Genomic DNA, 16,004 nt, shown 5'->3' with positions numbered 1-16,004 from the left:
ACTCCAGTCACCTCGCAGCACCAAGGTGCATCCCAGAACACACAGAGACCTTTAGGAGGAACAGCAATGGATGCAAACGTGAGAGAGGGGAAAGTTTACAGCTGCTGCCCTGTTCTTTTGTTGGTAGCATGTATTATATATATATAAAAGAAGAATAAAATACACCCAAACTGTACGTATTATAAGGCTATATTTTTATCTCGGGGTTCTGGTGACACGTACAAACCACTTGAGCTTTGCTTTCGTGGTTTATATTGCCACCAGAAACCCTTGATAAAAATACAGCTTTATATTGTGCAGTTGGGTATAGTTTATTTTCTCCATATATCACACACTGTGTTTTATTTATAAACACACACAAAGACACTTGTACATGCAAAGCAGTTCTTTTATTGAAGCAATTCGGGGGTATCAATAATACCACATTAACTAACGCATTGTAACACAGTAATTTTTTGGTTAGCAATGGCCTTTTCTAAAGAGACTTCTATGAAAATATGATCAAACACATAAAAAAATCACTATTTCCATGTTAGGATTTACGATTCCCATACTGAAAATTTCAGCTTCTGGTGGCTGGTACTTGCAGAGAACCCTGCTTAAACCACCTCAAAAGTGAGCTTTAACACCTCCCAAACACTGGGATCCTTTTGCTTTACACAACAGAGAAATGCAAAAAGCTAAAGGGAGGAAATCAGACGGTTAAAGGAGACGTGATGCTGATAAAGAAGAACCTGTGATGAGCTTCCCACTATTTTGTCCAAGTTGTGCTACTCAAACTGCTGATTTCAAATACACTTTCCATGCAGTTTGCCAGCAGCTTCTCTTCACCCTGCTTTTTGCATCGGTGAAACTGTATTCCCATCTCTCACAATCCAAAAAGAAAAGCTGGGAACAAGCAATCCAACAGCCACTTGCTTTTAAATCCATCCCGGTGTGCTCTGCTAATGCCTGTTTAGGTAAAACCCCATTCCAGGCTCTAAAGAGGTGAGGGGAGACCCAGGCTTGTGGGTTTCCCCCTTACCAAGCCAGATGCTTCCTTGTGGGGCTTGCACCTCCCATTTGCCAGGTCCCTCCCATTCCCTTCCCTGTGCTCTAATGGACATTAAAAATAGAACAAACCAGGCTTGAGATGGGAACACAATCCATGCACAACCGGCCTGGACCGCTGTAGTCATTCTGCTGTAAAATGTAAAACCAAGAAAGGGCAGACGAGCTGCATCCCTCAGGACACATCCTGCTTTTTTAATATAGTGGTGCCACCACACATTTCACTTTGGATGTTGCATTATATTTCTATGTCACTCAAATATTTACCATTCCTCTAAGCTGGGTGCTCTGAGCGCTTGTTACAAGCCAAGTATCCACGCTGCTGGTTAGCATCCGGGGCTGAGCTGCATCAATGTGCTGCCTTCTCTTGCTGGAGCTTCTCGTGTGATAAAAGCCACTCTTTCATGAGGTTGCCTCCTCCGTAGTTGCCGCTCTGTCCACTGCTGCAAATCACTCTGTGGCATGGGATTATGATTGGGATCTGCAGAAGAGACAAGAGAAAGGGAGTAAAGGGTGAGGTGATGGGGAGAAAAGAAGCTGTGGTTGCCTCATCCCTGGCAGTGTTCAAGGCCAGGTTGGACACAGGGCCTTGGAGCAACCTACTCTAGCAGAAGATGTCCCTGCCCATAGCAGTGGGCTCTAACTGGATGAGCTTTAAGGTCCCTTCCAACCCAACCCATGATATATTAAATCCCATCTATAAGAACTTCTTTGCAAGAAGTAGATGTACCTGCCCTGCACCAGCAACCAAACCTCATTGCCCAGGGTGGGTGATGAAGCCTCATAGACCCAAGCTGCACATGAGGATAGCAAGGGTATCTTAACCATCTCTTAACTTTTAACCATCAATCCAGGACAACTCTTAACCATCAGCCCAGGATGGAAGATGATGTATTTCAGGAAGAAAAGAGCACTTTCAGAACTGAACTTCCCAATCCCCAGCTCCTCCTCTCACAATAGCACCTCTAAGTGCTGCAGCAAAAATCACCATAAGAACAAGGTGCTATTTATTATTTAACATCAAGTCAATGCAAAACGGGTTGTGGATTGTTAAAACCTGCAACAGGAGAGATTTAATTCAGGAGCTTTAAGCAATTTAAGAACTTATTTCCTCCTGCCTTTTCCTTTGTATCGTTTATAGCCAAATGTCACAGATTTGGAGAAATCAATGCAAGAAGTTACAGGAGAGACTGATCAGAGGGAAGTACATAAATGTATTTTTTATTTATTTATTATAGGTGATTATCATAGTTGAAGTACACACCATAAAAAATGCAATACATCACCTCTAATCACCCTGTATGTGTTTTGGTAACTGCACAGTGACTCCATTGCAATGATAGAGCTGTGAAAGCAACTCATTGAAAAGTGCAGTTTTCACCAATTGGGGTATTTTAAGTCAAGCAGTGTGATTTAGTTTCATGTAGACACACAAATTACACACTTTACACTGACTTATTTTAATCCCACTTAATAGTTATTTCAGTACAGTTCAAGCTCTGCTCATATTTGAGTCTGGGACACACAAACCCCAAACAGCTATTGGCCAGACCCATACAGATTTGGGGTTTTTTGGTGTTCTTTTGGTTTTGTTAAGTAATTTCAATGGTTGAAATTTTCAATCACAGGCTACCACATCAAATGGGAACACACAGAGGTGCTTACTGTTAATCAAGGTTTAATAAAGAAATGCTTATAAATAGCTGCTGCATTTGCAGCTGGTAATGCCATAAATGAATTATGCACCCATGACAACTCCAGTGAGCACCAATAAAACCTTTACACGAGGCCATCATGTTCTTGCTTTATGGCTTTAAAGAAGTTGCTGTTTGGAAGGGTTTTTCTGGTTAGGGATTTCTCTGTCTTTACAGTCTGCATGCACAAGTTACTGCAGGCAGATTTCCTTGAGTGACAAAGCCACATCAAGCCATAATAATACACTATATTACATGTGTATATGTATATGTATATATATGTATATATACATGGTTAATTTCCAGTTCCTTAAAAACCAGTGTGTTTTGATGGTAAGCTATAAATCTTTATTTTCTAGGTGGTAGAAGTGTGGGGTCTTGGATGATCCCTGGCTCGGTGCAGGACCTGCTCACTAATGCAGTGGTTAAGCCACCTACATTAAGCAGGGGTTGGAGCTGGATAAGCTTTAAGGTCCCTCCCAACCCAACCCAAACCAAACCATTCTATGCTTCTATGAAGAAGAGGATGTGAAATAAATGCAGCTTTTTCCATCCCCAAAATAAAGAATTCCACACTGAATTTGTCCCAACACACACACAAGTGCCACTGCATCCCCTTCAGTAGCATCGGGTGGAAAAAGGAAACGTGGTACAAAGGCTGTTATCAGGGCTGTAATTTAAAGATATTGAATATTGCTTCAGTTTGGCTTAATTGTGGTGACAATGTTCAGCCTACTAAAATAATTAAACCTGCTAAAATTTATTAGGGCCCTAAGGACATTTTAGAGGGAGTCCTACCCCAGTCTGGAGCTTTAATGCCTCAGCTACGTTTAATGCAATTTTTATCAATAACCAAGCAGCTCATAATATTATAGCTCTGCTGAAATCTTCATGCTGTGAAATCTAATTCATCTAATGCACGAATCCATCACTTCCACAGCCCCTACCTCAAACGCTATAAACTTCCAAACCCATAGATTTGTCTCCAACAAAAACAACATGAAGGGACCCTCGGATCAATAACGGAGTCCCTCTGATTTGGGCACCAGCTGAATATTCTCTCTAACTTTGGCTTTTGTTCTTCTGGGTAGAGGCCCACAAGGGAAAGAGCTTGTTTTCACTCGCAGCCTCATCAATACCTAAATCCTGGTGAACAAGTGACACTGAGAAGCTGTAATCAATAGCTCCCTGTGCGTTTTTTCTTCTGGTCAAATGGTTCAGCACTACTGACAGCCCTGACACTCAGAACATGATGCTAAATCTTTATCAACAGCCATCTGGGTGACTGGCAGAACAAGGCTGGGGCGGTCATTACCACTCGTGGCAATCTGTGAATAAACTAACTCCTCAATAATGCCTTTGTTTAGAAAAAGGTAGGGAAAAAACTCCCTGTGTGAGGAATCGATCGGCTCCGAGCTGCGGTTAGCCAATTCCGGCTGAGGATGGAGCGGAGGAGCTCCGATCGCTGCGGGATTTCTATTGGAGGCAATGGCATCCTGACTGTCCTGTTATACTGGTGATGGGTTGGACACCTGAAACTGCCAAACTGTTGAAAGCGGATCAGCTCTGATGTAGGTCACGAGTAGCTTTATATGTCCTCAACATTCCAAATCCATACTTTACAATCATAGAATCCCAGACTGGTTTGTGTTGGAAGGGACCTTAAAGCTCCTCCAGCTCCAACCCCTGCCACGGGCAGGGACCCCTTCCACTGGAGCAGCTGCTCCAAGCCCCTGTGTCCAACCTGGCCTTGAGCACTGCCAGGGATGGGGCAGCCACAGCTTCTCTGGGCACCCTGTGCCAGCGCCTCAGCACCCTCACAGGGAACAGCTTCTGCCTCAGAGCTCAGCTCAGTCTCCCCTGTTCTGGCAGGTTCAAGCCATTCCCCTTGGCCTGTCCCTACAGGCCCTTGTCCAAAGCCCCTCTCCAGCTCTCTTGTTGGCCCCACTAGGTACTGGGAAGACACTATAAGGTCTGTTTAAAGCATTCTAGCTGAATAATACCCTTGATTTAGGATAGACCAATATTTACATCAAGCTGTAGACTTGGCTAGGCTAGGAACACAACTGGAGAGAATATCAACATATGTATCTACAACCGCTCTTAACAGACCACCAAAGACATTGTATTTAAGGCACAGAACAATGATTTAGGATGGCCTCAGACTACTCAGCCCAACACTTGCCATTTCCCCCGAGTCTCTGTGATTTCTTTTTGATCCCCCTTTACCAGTCTAATGAGAGTTTTACTTGAACTTTATGGGTTCCCTTTGAGGACCACAGACTTTGCAATCACTGTGAGCCACAGCAAAGTATCTGAAGCTCCCCTTACAAAAGATGAGCCAGCCCCACCATGCCCACAGCACAAATTGAGGCAGAGATGTCTCTCAGCTGCTGCTGGCACCTATTCCACCTTGTCATTGTTGAAGGTCATTGTATGCATTAAAGGAAGCAACCCAGCTACAAAGGGAAACCTGTGGAATGCACACTACTGCAATTGAAGACCAATGTCTGATTTGTAGAAGGGGGGGAATGTTCTGGTATTTCATGGAAGAGAGTGAGCTTGGCAATGCTATCAAGATGGTTGAGGGACAAGGCAATGCCAGGCTCTGGTTTATTTCAAATGCTCATTTTCACTGTTATCACTATCCTCATTAAATCATGTTTATGATTTCATTGTGTTTATAATTTATACCTTTAATCACAAGAAGCATCTCAAGGTGCTAACTTATTTTGCTCTTTTGCACATCTTCCACAGCGACCATCAATCGAAGCATCAACTTTAACTCCATGCTTCTAATACGTACTCACCAGCGCCAGCTTCCCTCCCACAAACAAGAATCACTAATCTGCTGCTTAACAAAACATCCCATTCCTGCACCAATTTCAAAGCAATTGCGCCTCCAATGTGGTGTTTCTTTCCCAAAGCTCGTGCTGCAGGTGCAGCAGTTGTTAACACCACAGCTCTTTGCATTCTGTGCCGACACGTTAATGATGCTGCAGCCCGGATGACGTGTTTGGTTTAATGAACTGCTTAGTTAGATTCAGAGCTCAATATCTCATCTGATAAACAGACTGCAAGGGTGTTTATACACATACCAGCTACCCAGGTACCCTACCATTCCGAGCAGGTAGCACACTACCATAGAAACTCACATCATGTCTAATGGGTTTAAGCTTCTAAGCTCAATAAAGAAGTACACCCTGATATTTTAAGCCTCTATCAGATTTTCCTATGGAACAGCTCATATAAGCAGCATAAAGCTCCTTTTTGTCAATACACTGTATTGTACTTGACAATACAAACTATTTTAATATGATGGAATGCTTTCCAATATCATCTGGTGTACATTAAGATAAGGCAATACAATGCAAACCTACAGGAAACAGTTCTCAAAGAATAACAATATAGTGTTGTGCAAAAGGATATGTAATTGCTATTGCCTAGAAATGTACCCAGCTCTGCCCTCAGGCTGCAGTGGAGCAGCAGCATCCAAAGTAGCAGTAACAGCAGGTTGTGGTGTGAAAATTCCTGCTTTTTCCCCTGTGAGGGAGGATGAAAATAGTTCTGAAAATATACAGCAAAGCTACTGCTGTTTTTTTAAATGGGGTCCTATCTTATTATTGTTATTTCCCATCCCATTCGGTGGCTGCAGTGTTTTCTGTCCCCAGCAGAAGGTTTTAAAGCATTTTATAAATAATAATGTATAGCTTTAGGGAGAAAGAGCTATGTTAATATAATACCACCCCAATAGTTCATAATAGAAAGCTGATGACAAAAAACCCATAGAAATCAGGGCTGTAATGAGAACCTTGACCATTCCAAAACATGGTTTTATCTCTACACATCTGTAGTTAATCTGTTATTCCATGCATATTCCACATGCAAACACCCACACAGTCCTTTTGGCACTTCAGTATGAGCACCTCACTGTGTTTTTCATGCTTCCCCTATAAATCCCTACATGGTTATAAGCCATTATATGCAGGTTACCTTTGCAGGTTGATTTTATGAATGAGGTGAAATACAAAGATAATAAGTGGCACTGCAAAACCCCTCCACCTTTGTTATTTCTACAGGTAAAGCCACCAGCTCTTGAGAAAGCACATTCCTAATCCACTTTGCATCTGCAAGTTGCAGTCTCATATGTACCTTATTAAAGAAACACTGAGAGGACTGAATGCAAAAACAACACAGGAGGTCAAAGATTACAGCAGGTATAATGCTGGAGAACAGGAGAGGAACTTGGGTATGGAAAGACACACGTTGCTTAGGGCAAGTGGTAATGAGGGAAAATATACTGAAGAATGGCCAAAAGGGCCACAGAGATAGTAACAGAAATCACAGGTTTTTATTTCTTAGAGCCAAATCAGTAAGGGGATGGGTAAAGACAGATACAGGAGCATTCTCTTTACCAGCTTTCCCTTTCCTGTGCCCAGGAATGAGGTGCTGCAGCATCAGTCCCTTGTGGGATGTCTTGGGGTGTCCCTGCTCCTCTATAACCACCATAACCTGAGCCATATGGACGTGGCTCCTGCAGTCCAAAGGCCAAACCCTGAGGGTTGGGGAATCAAACTGTGTCCTCCCTCCTTGTGCACCCATTCTAGCCCAGAAACCCCCAAAATTCAGGATGTGGCTGCTCTAGCAGGACATGAACCAGACATCGTCATACTGACCAGTGTGATTCAGGTGCATAAATACATGTGGAAAGCTAAACCAGGATAACTAAAATGGAAAGCTAAGTACTAAGAAGACAAACAGAGACCAAGTATGTTAAGAAACCATTATTCCAAAACCCACAGGCCTAACCTGGAGCTCTACTCCCTCCAATTGGTTCAAATCCAGACACCTCATAAAATCATGGAACAGTTTATGTTGGAAGGGACCTTAAAGCTCCTCCAGCTCCAACCCCTGCCACGGGCAGGGACCCCTTCCACTGGAGCAGCTGCTCCAAGCCCCTGTGTCCAACCTGGCCTTGAGCACTGCCAGGGATGGGGCAGCCACAGCTTCTCTGGGCACCCTGTGCCAGCGCCTCAGCACCCTCACAGGGAACAGCTTCTGCCTTATATCCAACCTGAACTTCCCCTGTTTCAGTCTGAACCCATCACCCTTTGTCCTATCACTACAGTCCCTCATGCAGAGTCCCTCTCCAGCATCCTTGTGGCCCCCTCTTCAGATATAGGATAAAAGACTTCCCTCACCTAAGAATATATCAGAATGTCCGAGAACAACAAAAATGTGTAGAGGCTGATGAATTAAAACAAGTGCTTCTCTTTCAAATCTAACACTACAAATGGTAGGGAATAAATCCCATTAAATCAGGTTGTGCATTATTGCTGATTAAAAACACTTACTGACCTTATTACTCATGGTAGACCAGTTTTCAGAGCAGATAAGTTTAATCTAACGCCATTTAGCCCTTACAGCTCTCTAAATCCAGCATCCTCCATCAACTTCATTTCAGAGTTGACATGAACTTACAGGGTTGTTCCTCATGGCTCCTCCCACTGCCCTCGCTGCTCTGCTGTTGCCTGCCAGCCCTGCCAAGTGCTTGTAGGAAACGGCCTCTCCAAGCTTCACGTCTCTCAATAGGGTCCACAGCACTTTGCTGGTGAAGGAATCTGTAGGGAAGACAAAGCGAGCACTGTTTGCATGCAGGGCTGAGGAAACCCAAGGTGAAAGACCCCAAAACCCCAATGCAGTCTCGACAGCAGCTTTCTCATTTAGATGGAAACAGCCCCGACGCACTGTCCTGTGATTGTGTCCTGTATTACTACATTTAAAGACATGATTATTAGAAAGAGCACTTCAAGTAACCGACCACTATAAAAGAAGGATTTAAGGCTTTGATTTTCCTATGTTTTTAATTTGCTTCGAGTACAATTATCCCGTTAACTCAGACAATGTGGTTTTCCCATTAAATTGGCAGAGTATAAATTAGCATAGAGTCAAATTAAAAAGAGAAGATATAACCGGCTCTACCTATTTGACAAAGCCCTCGCATCTCCAGCTAATTTCCAACTTCAGCTGGGACACGTGGCACAAGAAGCCCTAGAGCCACTGGACTCCGTATTATCCTGCCTGACTGCATTTTATAGCCGAGACCCCCAAGCTACTGCTCAGCACTGCAGACATTACAAGGCGTAAGGACTAGCCATGACCTTGAATATGCGGCACATCCTTAATGATACAGGGCTCCGAAACAAAATATAATGTATCTTCCTTGATTTCAATTTTAATTCACCAGCAAATTGCTTCTAAGTGTTCCAATGGTTGGGATAATGAATAAGCAAATGCATTAGGATCAGTTTCCTTCTGCAATTCAGGGTTTTACCTTCCCAAGCCTTTATAGAAGGAAAACCTGATGGATGCGTTCAGATTTTAGTTGGGTTGAACACTTACTGCTCTTCCAAGGCACTTGTAAAAGCTTTGAAGATCTAACTAGTGAATAACTTACTGAGGGAGCTGGTGAATAAAAAGCAAAGAAAAAAGGCAAAAAAGGGAAGGAAAAGAGGCTCCTTCCCCCAACCTCCTGCTCTGGCAAAGAAACAAACTGATTAAAAGCATCTTCTTTCTTTAGTTGTCAAAAAAGACATTGATTATGTTACCCAGGAACATAGTGAAATGTGATTTTGGTCTTAAAGGAAAACCCATACACCATTAGGTGTGTGTTAAATAATAAAAATCACTTCCTAACTGAAGGGAATGATAATCACTCCATTGAAAAAAATCTGTTTAGTCTTTATTATAACATTAAGCAAATTAAACATCAGCATAATCCAGGTGATACGAGAAAAGGGTCATCAAAGAAATTAACTTTGTTGTTCATTAATTTACATGGATTAGTAGAGGGCAAAGAGATAGCAAATCTGCTCTAGTTTTGTATGATATAATTTCAAACTGTACACCATTTGTGGCAGTAGGGTGACTTTGGGGTTAATCAGACTGATTTGTCCTTTTAATTGCTTTCTATTCAAAGAAAATTCATTAGATAATGTTCTCTTCAAAATTCATGAATCAATTTAACTGAAGAAACCACATTAACAGCTTTGGGTTCATTAGCACAAGCAGTTGTGTTAGGAGCTGATTGCTGGGAGGGTTTCCTTAGGCAAACAGATTTTGTTTACTGTGATTCCTTCAGAAAGGTTTATTCCAAATCAAATTGTTACTTATGACTGTTTTAACCTTCTTTTCAAGCCGTCGGGATTAGTGTTAACCTCCCCTGTGCAGGGGTCTTGGGGAATTACTGCCTGATGTCATCTGTTGTACCAATGGAGCACAGTGACTGCACATCACTGGGGCTTGAGTCCAAAAAATCCCCTTTTTTGCCCTCATTTTGGCAGGAAAGGCTATGGACTGGGACGTGATGGACCCATAACCTGAAAGCTATTGGAATAAGGGGAGAAGTGGGTGCAGATGATGGAGCATCGAGTGGCCGCATGAGAATGGGGCATCTCCAGGCCCTGCCAGCAATACCATCCCTGTGCCAAGTGACGTCCAAATTACTGAGCACCTTTTAACAGGCTAAAAGAGGGACAGAGATTATCCTGTTCTGACAAGCCAGGGCAGAGATTATCCTCTTTCCAGAGCCACTGTTCATTTTTCATGGGAGAACATCTAACTGTCTCTGCACCCACATAAACCACTCAAAGTTATAGCTCAAAAGAATGAAATATTTAGCAATCATGCACATCATCTTATAAATGTATCTGAAAACTCAATTTCATCCTGTAGGGAGCAAATGCATTAATTAGTTTAAGCAGCTCGAAGAGACAGTGCCAACTACTGTTATTAAACTGTCTGCAAGTGTGAGTGCCTGTAAGCATAACCTGCCCAAATTAGATGGCTGAACTTTCACCAATTTCCAGTGTGTGCCAACATTTTATGCTGTTAAATATCATTATAAAGTGCTGTAAAATACGCACATAAAAATTAACACACACAAATTCTCTTGTTACATGGGAACACTTCGTACCTCTGCGAGCCGAGGATGCCCGTGCGGTCCTGGAGAGGTAGATGCCAGCAGAGCAATGACTGAATGAAACCTCATGGTATGAATGTGAATATCAGAGGTGTTCTCCTTCCTCTGCAGTGCATTGAATTGGGTTTTAACGTCTCCACAGCCCTGAGGACTCGTTCCACCTCCAGCTGCTGTGTACATGGCATCCAGGGACCACAGAGGTGTTTGGGAGGGTTTCACAGTCAGTTTGAGCTAGAAGGGACCTCAAAGCTCCTCCAGCTCCAACCCCTGCCATGGGCAGGGACCCCTTCCACTGGAGCAGCTGCTCCAAGCCCCTGTGTCCAACCTGGCCTTGAGCACTGCCAGGGATGGGGCAGCCACAGCTTCTCTGGGCACCCTGTGCCAGTGCCTCAGCACCCTCACAGGGAACAGCTTCTGCCTCAGAGCTCAGCTCAGTCTCCCCTGTTCTGGCAGGTTCAAGCCATTCCCCTTGGCCTGTCCCTACATCCCTTGTCCCAAGCCCCTCTCCAGGTTCCCTGCAGCCCCTTTAGGCACTGGAGCTGCTCTCAGGTCTCCCCAGAGCCTTCTCCAGGCTGAACAACCCCTGTTTAACAACAGGCAATGGGTGAATGACTTCTTGGATGTTTTCCTCTTATGGACATCACTGTTGCATTCCTCAGTGGTCCAAACCCCTTGTCACTGTGCAATTCTATCAGCCCTGCCAACTGCCTGGCACATTGGAAAGCAACACCAAGAGTGGATGCCAGAACTATCTGAAATTAATATTTATAGATAAATTATAAGCCCCTAGAAAGAGGGCTGTACCCTGAACCTCCTGTTAATGCCTAACCACCTCAGAGGCCATGCTCAACAGCCAGCTAGGCTTATAATTCTTCATATGAATGCTACATCCGTGGGGATAACAAGAGTGAAAATTGACTCTTTGTCTTTCTTTACTTTAATACCAACCATATCATAACTTTTAACAGTGTAATTGAAGACGGCAATTAGTACAAAGTGAAGTTGTATGCTGCTATCTAATAATGTGCTGCCAGTCCATTTATTGTGTTATTGAGGGTCTCAGCCTGCAGCAGAGAGGATGAGTGGGAGGAAGAGCAGACCCTTCCTCTCCCCTCTGTATCTCCTTCCCTAGTTCTTGGGACAAGAGAGGTTCCAAGGATATACAATATCATCTGATATACTTTAATCCTTTTGGTTAAGGGGGATGGATTAAAGCCAGACCATGTTTTTCTTCTCCTCAAAGGGAACTAACATTCCCACCAAACCCTCACTGATTGCTGGAATGTCAGCTTTCCTGTGGGCCTTTTTGGTTGGTGTTTTTATTTGTTAGCTTTTTATTTTCCCCAAGGTTTTTGTAAATGCAAAGTTATATATACATATATATATGTATATACATAGAACAGTTATATATACATATATATACATGTTATATATATACACATATATACACACAGTTATATATACATTATATATATACACACATTACATATATATACATATACACATATATACATATACACATATATATATTATATACATGTAACAGTTAAGTTATAAACTCACCCCATCTCCACAGCTTTTTCACAGCCTGTCTGGGTACCACATTGACAACTTTGCTTGCTTTTACACTTACCTGTTTTCACTGTTATCACTATTGGTAAAGACAAATATTCAACCATAACACTTCAGAATTACCTCCCCCCCCCCCCCCTTGTGTACAGAACTGCACTTCCCACAGCAGCTTAAGATCTCACCTAATCCTGAAAACTTATTTTGGCCCTTGGAAGAAGAGATTCATATCCAATCCGAAGAACTTTTAGTGACATCAACTGTGTAAACAGTTAACACAGGCAAGAGTGCTAATTTTCATCAGTTTTGAACCTCCTTCACTAGTAAGTGGGCCATTAAAGACCCACACTATTAAGTACAGAATAATAGTGGCTTGGGTTGGAAAGAACCTTAACCTTAAGATCATCCAGTTCCAACCCTCCTGCCATGGGCAGGAACACTTTCCACCAGACCAACAATCTGAATAGTAACAATCACTGCTACCCTCCCATAGACTGCACTTCCAAGTGGTACATGAAAGAGATAAATGCTTGTCTAGCCTCTTAACTGTTTAACTATGGTTTGTTCTTGTTAGGAGGCAGACGAAGAAATGCTTTTCTTCCCTTTTTCAATGGCTGCAAGTCTGTGGCCACTGGTACTCTATGGTATAAAATACAATTATTAGTTGCTATGGAAGGATTTTAAAGGATACTTTGATGCTTAGGTTCATATGCTCCCTTATGAAGTTGTGGCTGCCCCATCCCTGGCAGTGCTCAAGGCCAGGTTGGACACAGGGGCTTGGAGCAGCTGCTCCAGTGGAAGGGGTCCCTGATTGTGGCAGGGGTAGGAGCTGGAGGAGCTTTAAGGTCCCTTCCAACACAAACCAGACTCAGATTCTATGATTATCTATGGATAAATAATGGTCAATTACAATGCATTTTGACTCCAGAACAAGCGACCATTGCATCAGATATCATTAAGTGTTCAAACACTCAAAACCCCAACCCAACTCAGCATGTAGCACTGACAGCAGTCAAGTTAACTGCCCCCTCCAATGCAGCACCTTTGGTGAACACAAGTCCTTGCAGCAGACCCTGTAGCCCCTATTTCTGCCCCTGTCCCACCTCTTCTACTATTACCTGAATACTACCCCACAGATACAGTTCCATGAGTAAATATTTAACAAGATTAATAACATCAGTTCATCAATATTAGGCAGTCCATATTAAACCCATAAGAGTACAGCAGAGCATTTAACACAGCTCTGCTGTTATCTCGTGCTCTCCCACAGGTCACCACGTAGGGAAATGTGGGCTAGGGGAGTGCTTCTGCAACACTTTTATGTATTGCCTATGTACATCTGTGTTTGAAATATGTAATATAATAACACAGAAACACAACTATAATTTAGAAATGCACTATATATCTGTATCACTTAAGTGACAAATGTGCCAATATGCTTCCTTCTAATACATACAGCGCTCGGGTTGGCACACGTGGCTGAGCGATGTTAAACCCCAATTAATGGAGCTGTTTCTGATCTGTAGTTTAACACAGTTCTAACCGCAGCTCCCTTCAGACTGCCAAAGGGGTTGTGGGGCCAAATTCTATCCTTAGAAGCAAGTAACTCTCGGTGGAGCTCATCCAGCAGTATTTCTGCAGGTTAAACTCCCTGCAAGCCACTGGGTGTTTTACCCGAGTGGTAACTGATATTCTGACCCATTTTTTGTGCAATAGCCTTGCAAGAGCGGAGTATAAATTCAGAGCTGATGGAAATGAGGAGCCTGATGCTCAGCACCAGCTCTTTACATCCCCTGCCCATGGCACAATGCAACCTTCTCCCTATTCCCACTTCCAAACGCAAACCCAAGCCAGGGTTTTATGCAAACCAACAGCTCCTTAAGCATTAGCAACTTCATCTAAGCTAAATATTCATCCCAGACTTTGAATGCCAAGACAACCCCGAGCAGGTTGGGGCTGGGTTTGGAGTCTGTGGACCGGGAAGATGGAGGAAATTGCAAAGCACTTGACAAGTCCCTCTTGGGCTACAGCGCAGACCATGTCATTGCACAGCATCCCCTGCCAGGTGATTTGTGCAGCTGCTTGCAGCAGTGGTACGGTTAAATGAAGAAGCCACCTGATTATCCTCTGAGCTGTAGGTAATACACCGAGCTGCAATTGCTACAGGAGAGAACAAATGCTCTGGATGAAGAGACAGAGAAAATATCAGTCTCTTCCAAGCCAACCAAAAGTGGCAGCCAAGTCTTACATTGCAGAGGGAATGGAGGTAAGCATAAAAACAATTTATTTTCCTCTGACACCAATTCCATGCTGATTCCTGAGACTCCATCCCATTTTTCTGCACAAGGATTTCCCTACCACACTGGTACTCAGAGACCTGGGGAGCTTCCTCCTCCTCCTCCCTCTTGGCATTATCTTCCTGCATTTCCTTTTTGACTTGCACCTACATCAATCACAGCTGGGCCCAATGATGCAAAATCAGGCTATAAACAGAAGGGCCTTTATTTTGATTCTATGGTTCATCTGCTGTTACCAAATCATGTTCAACAAGCAGTGAAGGGGAAGGGGAAAGTCCACCCCTCTCCAACACCATCACAGTTATCTCTGCCTCTCCTAAGGTGTCTGCCTCTTCTAAGTCCTCTTGGGTGGAAAATCACAAAATCCCAGACTGGTTTGTGTTGGAAAGGACCTTAAAGCTCCTCCAGCTCCAACCCCTGCCATGGGCAGGGACCCCTTCCACTGGAGCAGCTGCTCCAAGCCCCTGTGTCCAACCTGGCCTTGAGCACTGCCAGGGATGGGGCAGCCACAGCTTCTCTGGGCACCCTGTGCCAGTACTTAAGGTCCCTCTTGAGCTTTACTCCCCTGTTTTGATCAACCAAGTTGTGTCACTGTGAATTACTGAATTAGGAAGTTCAGAGACACAAAACCCCACACCGCACGTGTAAATGATGCACGGCCTCTGAGTCAAAGCAGCGTGGTGTGCTGTGCTCAGCCCTGCTGCTTGGGAGAGCAGCTTCATCCGTACCAAAACTAAGGATGTGAACATCCTTCCCTTAGGAAGCCACCAAACTTTATGACTCTCTACAACTATCTGGAGGGAGGCTGTAATGAGGTGGGAGTTGGCCTCTTCTCCAAAGTAACAAGTGATGGGACAAGAGGAAATGGCCTCAAATTGTGTAAGGAGAGGTTTAGATCAGACATTAGGAAACATTTCTTCACTGGAAGTGTTCCAAGGACTGGAACAGGCTGCACAAGGGTAGTGGTGGAGTCTCCATCCCTGGAGATGTTTAAAAGATGGGAAGATGTGGTGCTGAGCGACATGGTTTAGTGGCAGACTTGGCAGGAATTGGCTGGACTTGATGGTGTTAAAGGTCTTTTCCAACCTAAACAATTTATAATTCTATGACTTTTCCACCTACAACTCTCCCACATTAAAGCTGCTTGATCCCATTGCTGCTGGAGACACAACACCTCCACATGCATGAACATCCCAATCAACATCCAAGCTATAAAAGAGCCTTCAGCTTCCAGTTTCCACATCTGAGCCACTAAACACACTAACGTAAAGGGCTACAGTGAAGAGTTAAGGCTGTCTCTGCCCATCTCCAGACAGCCCAGTCAGGCCCAGTGATGCATCCCCTCATGAATAGAAATGCTCTGACAATCTCAGTCTCATTCTCAGTGCATGGGAGCACACTCTCATACCTCAT

The 16,004-nt window shown here is 43.7% G+C and overlaps 1 protein-coding gene across 1 annotated transcript in view; it reads right to left on the bottom strand.

Moving 5' to 3' along the window:
• Positions 1-370: 370 nt before the first annotated feature.
• MGMT (O-6-methylguanine-DNA methyltransferase) overlaps positions 371-16,004 on the bottom strand; it is a 141,503-nt gene continuing 125,869 nt past the window's right edge. Inside the window, exons 5-6 of the mRNA XM_034062146.1 lie at positions 8,226-8,365; positions 371-1,531 (exon numbers count right to left, since the gene is read on the bottom strand). Of these exons, the coding sequence (XP_033918037.1) occupies positions 1,400-1,531; positions 8,226-8,365 (272 nt within the window). The 3' untranslated portion in view covers positions 371-1,399. The remainder of the gene's footprint in view (positions 1,532-8,225; positions 8,366-16,004) is intronic.

Source organism: Melopsittacus undulatus, chromosome 4 (genome assembly GCF_012275295.1).
Source record: "Melopsittacus undulatus isolate bMelUnd1 chromosome 4, bMelUnd1.mat.Z, whole genome shotgun sequence".
Taxonomy (NCBI): domain Eukaryota; kingdom Metazoa; phylum Chordata; class Aves; order Psittaciformes; family Psittaculidae; genus Melopsittacus; species Melopsittacus undulatus.
The sequence above is the reverse complement of the archived record's forward strand: the minus strand, read 5'-3'. Positions and strand labels throughout refer to the sequence as shown.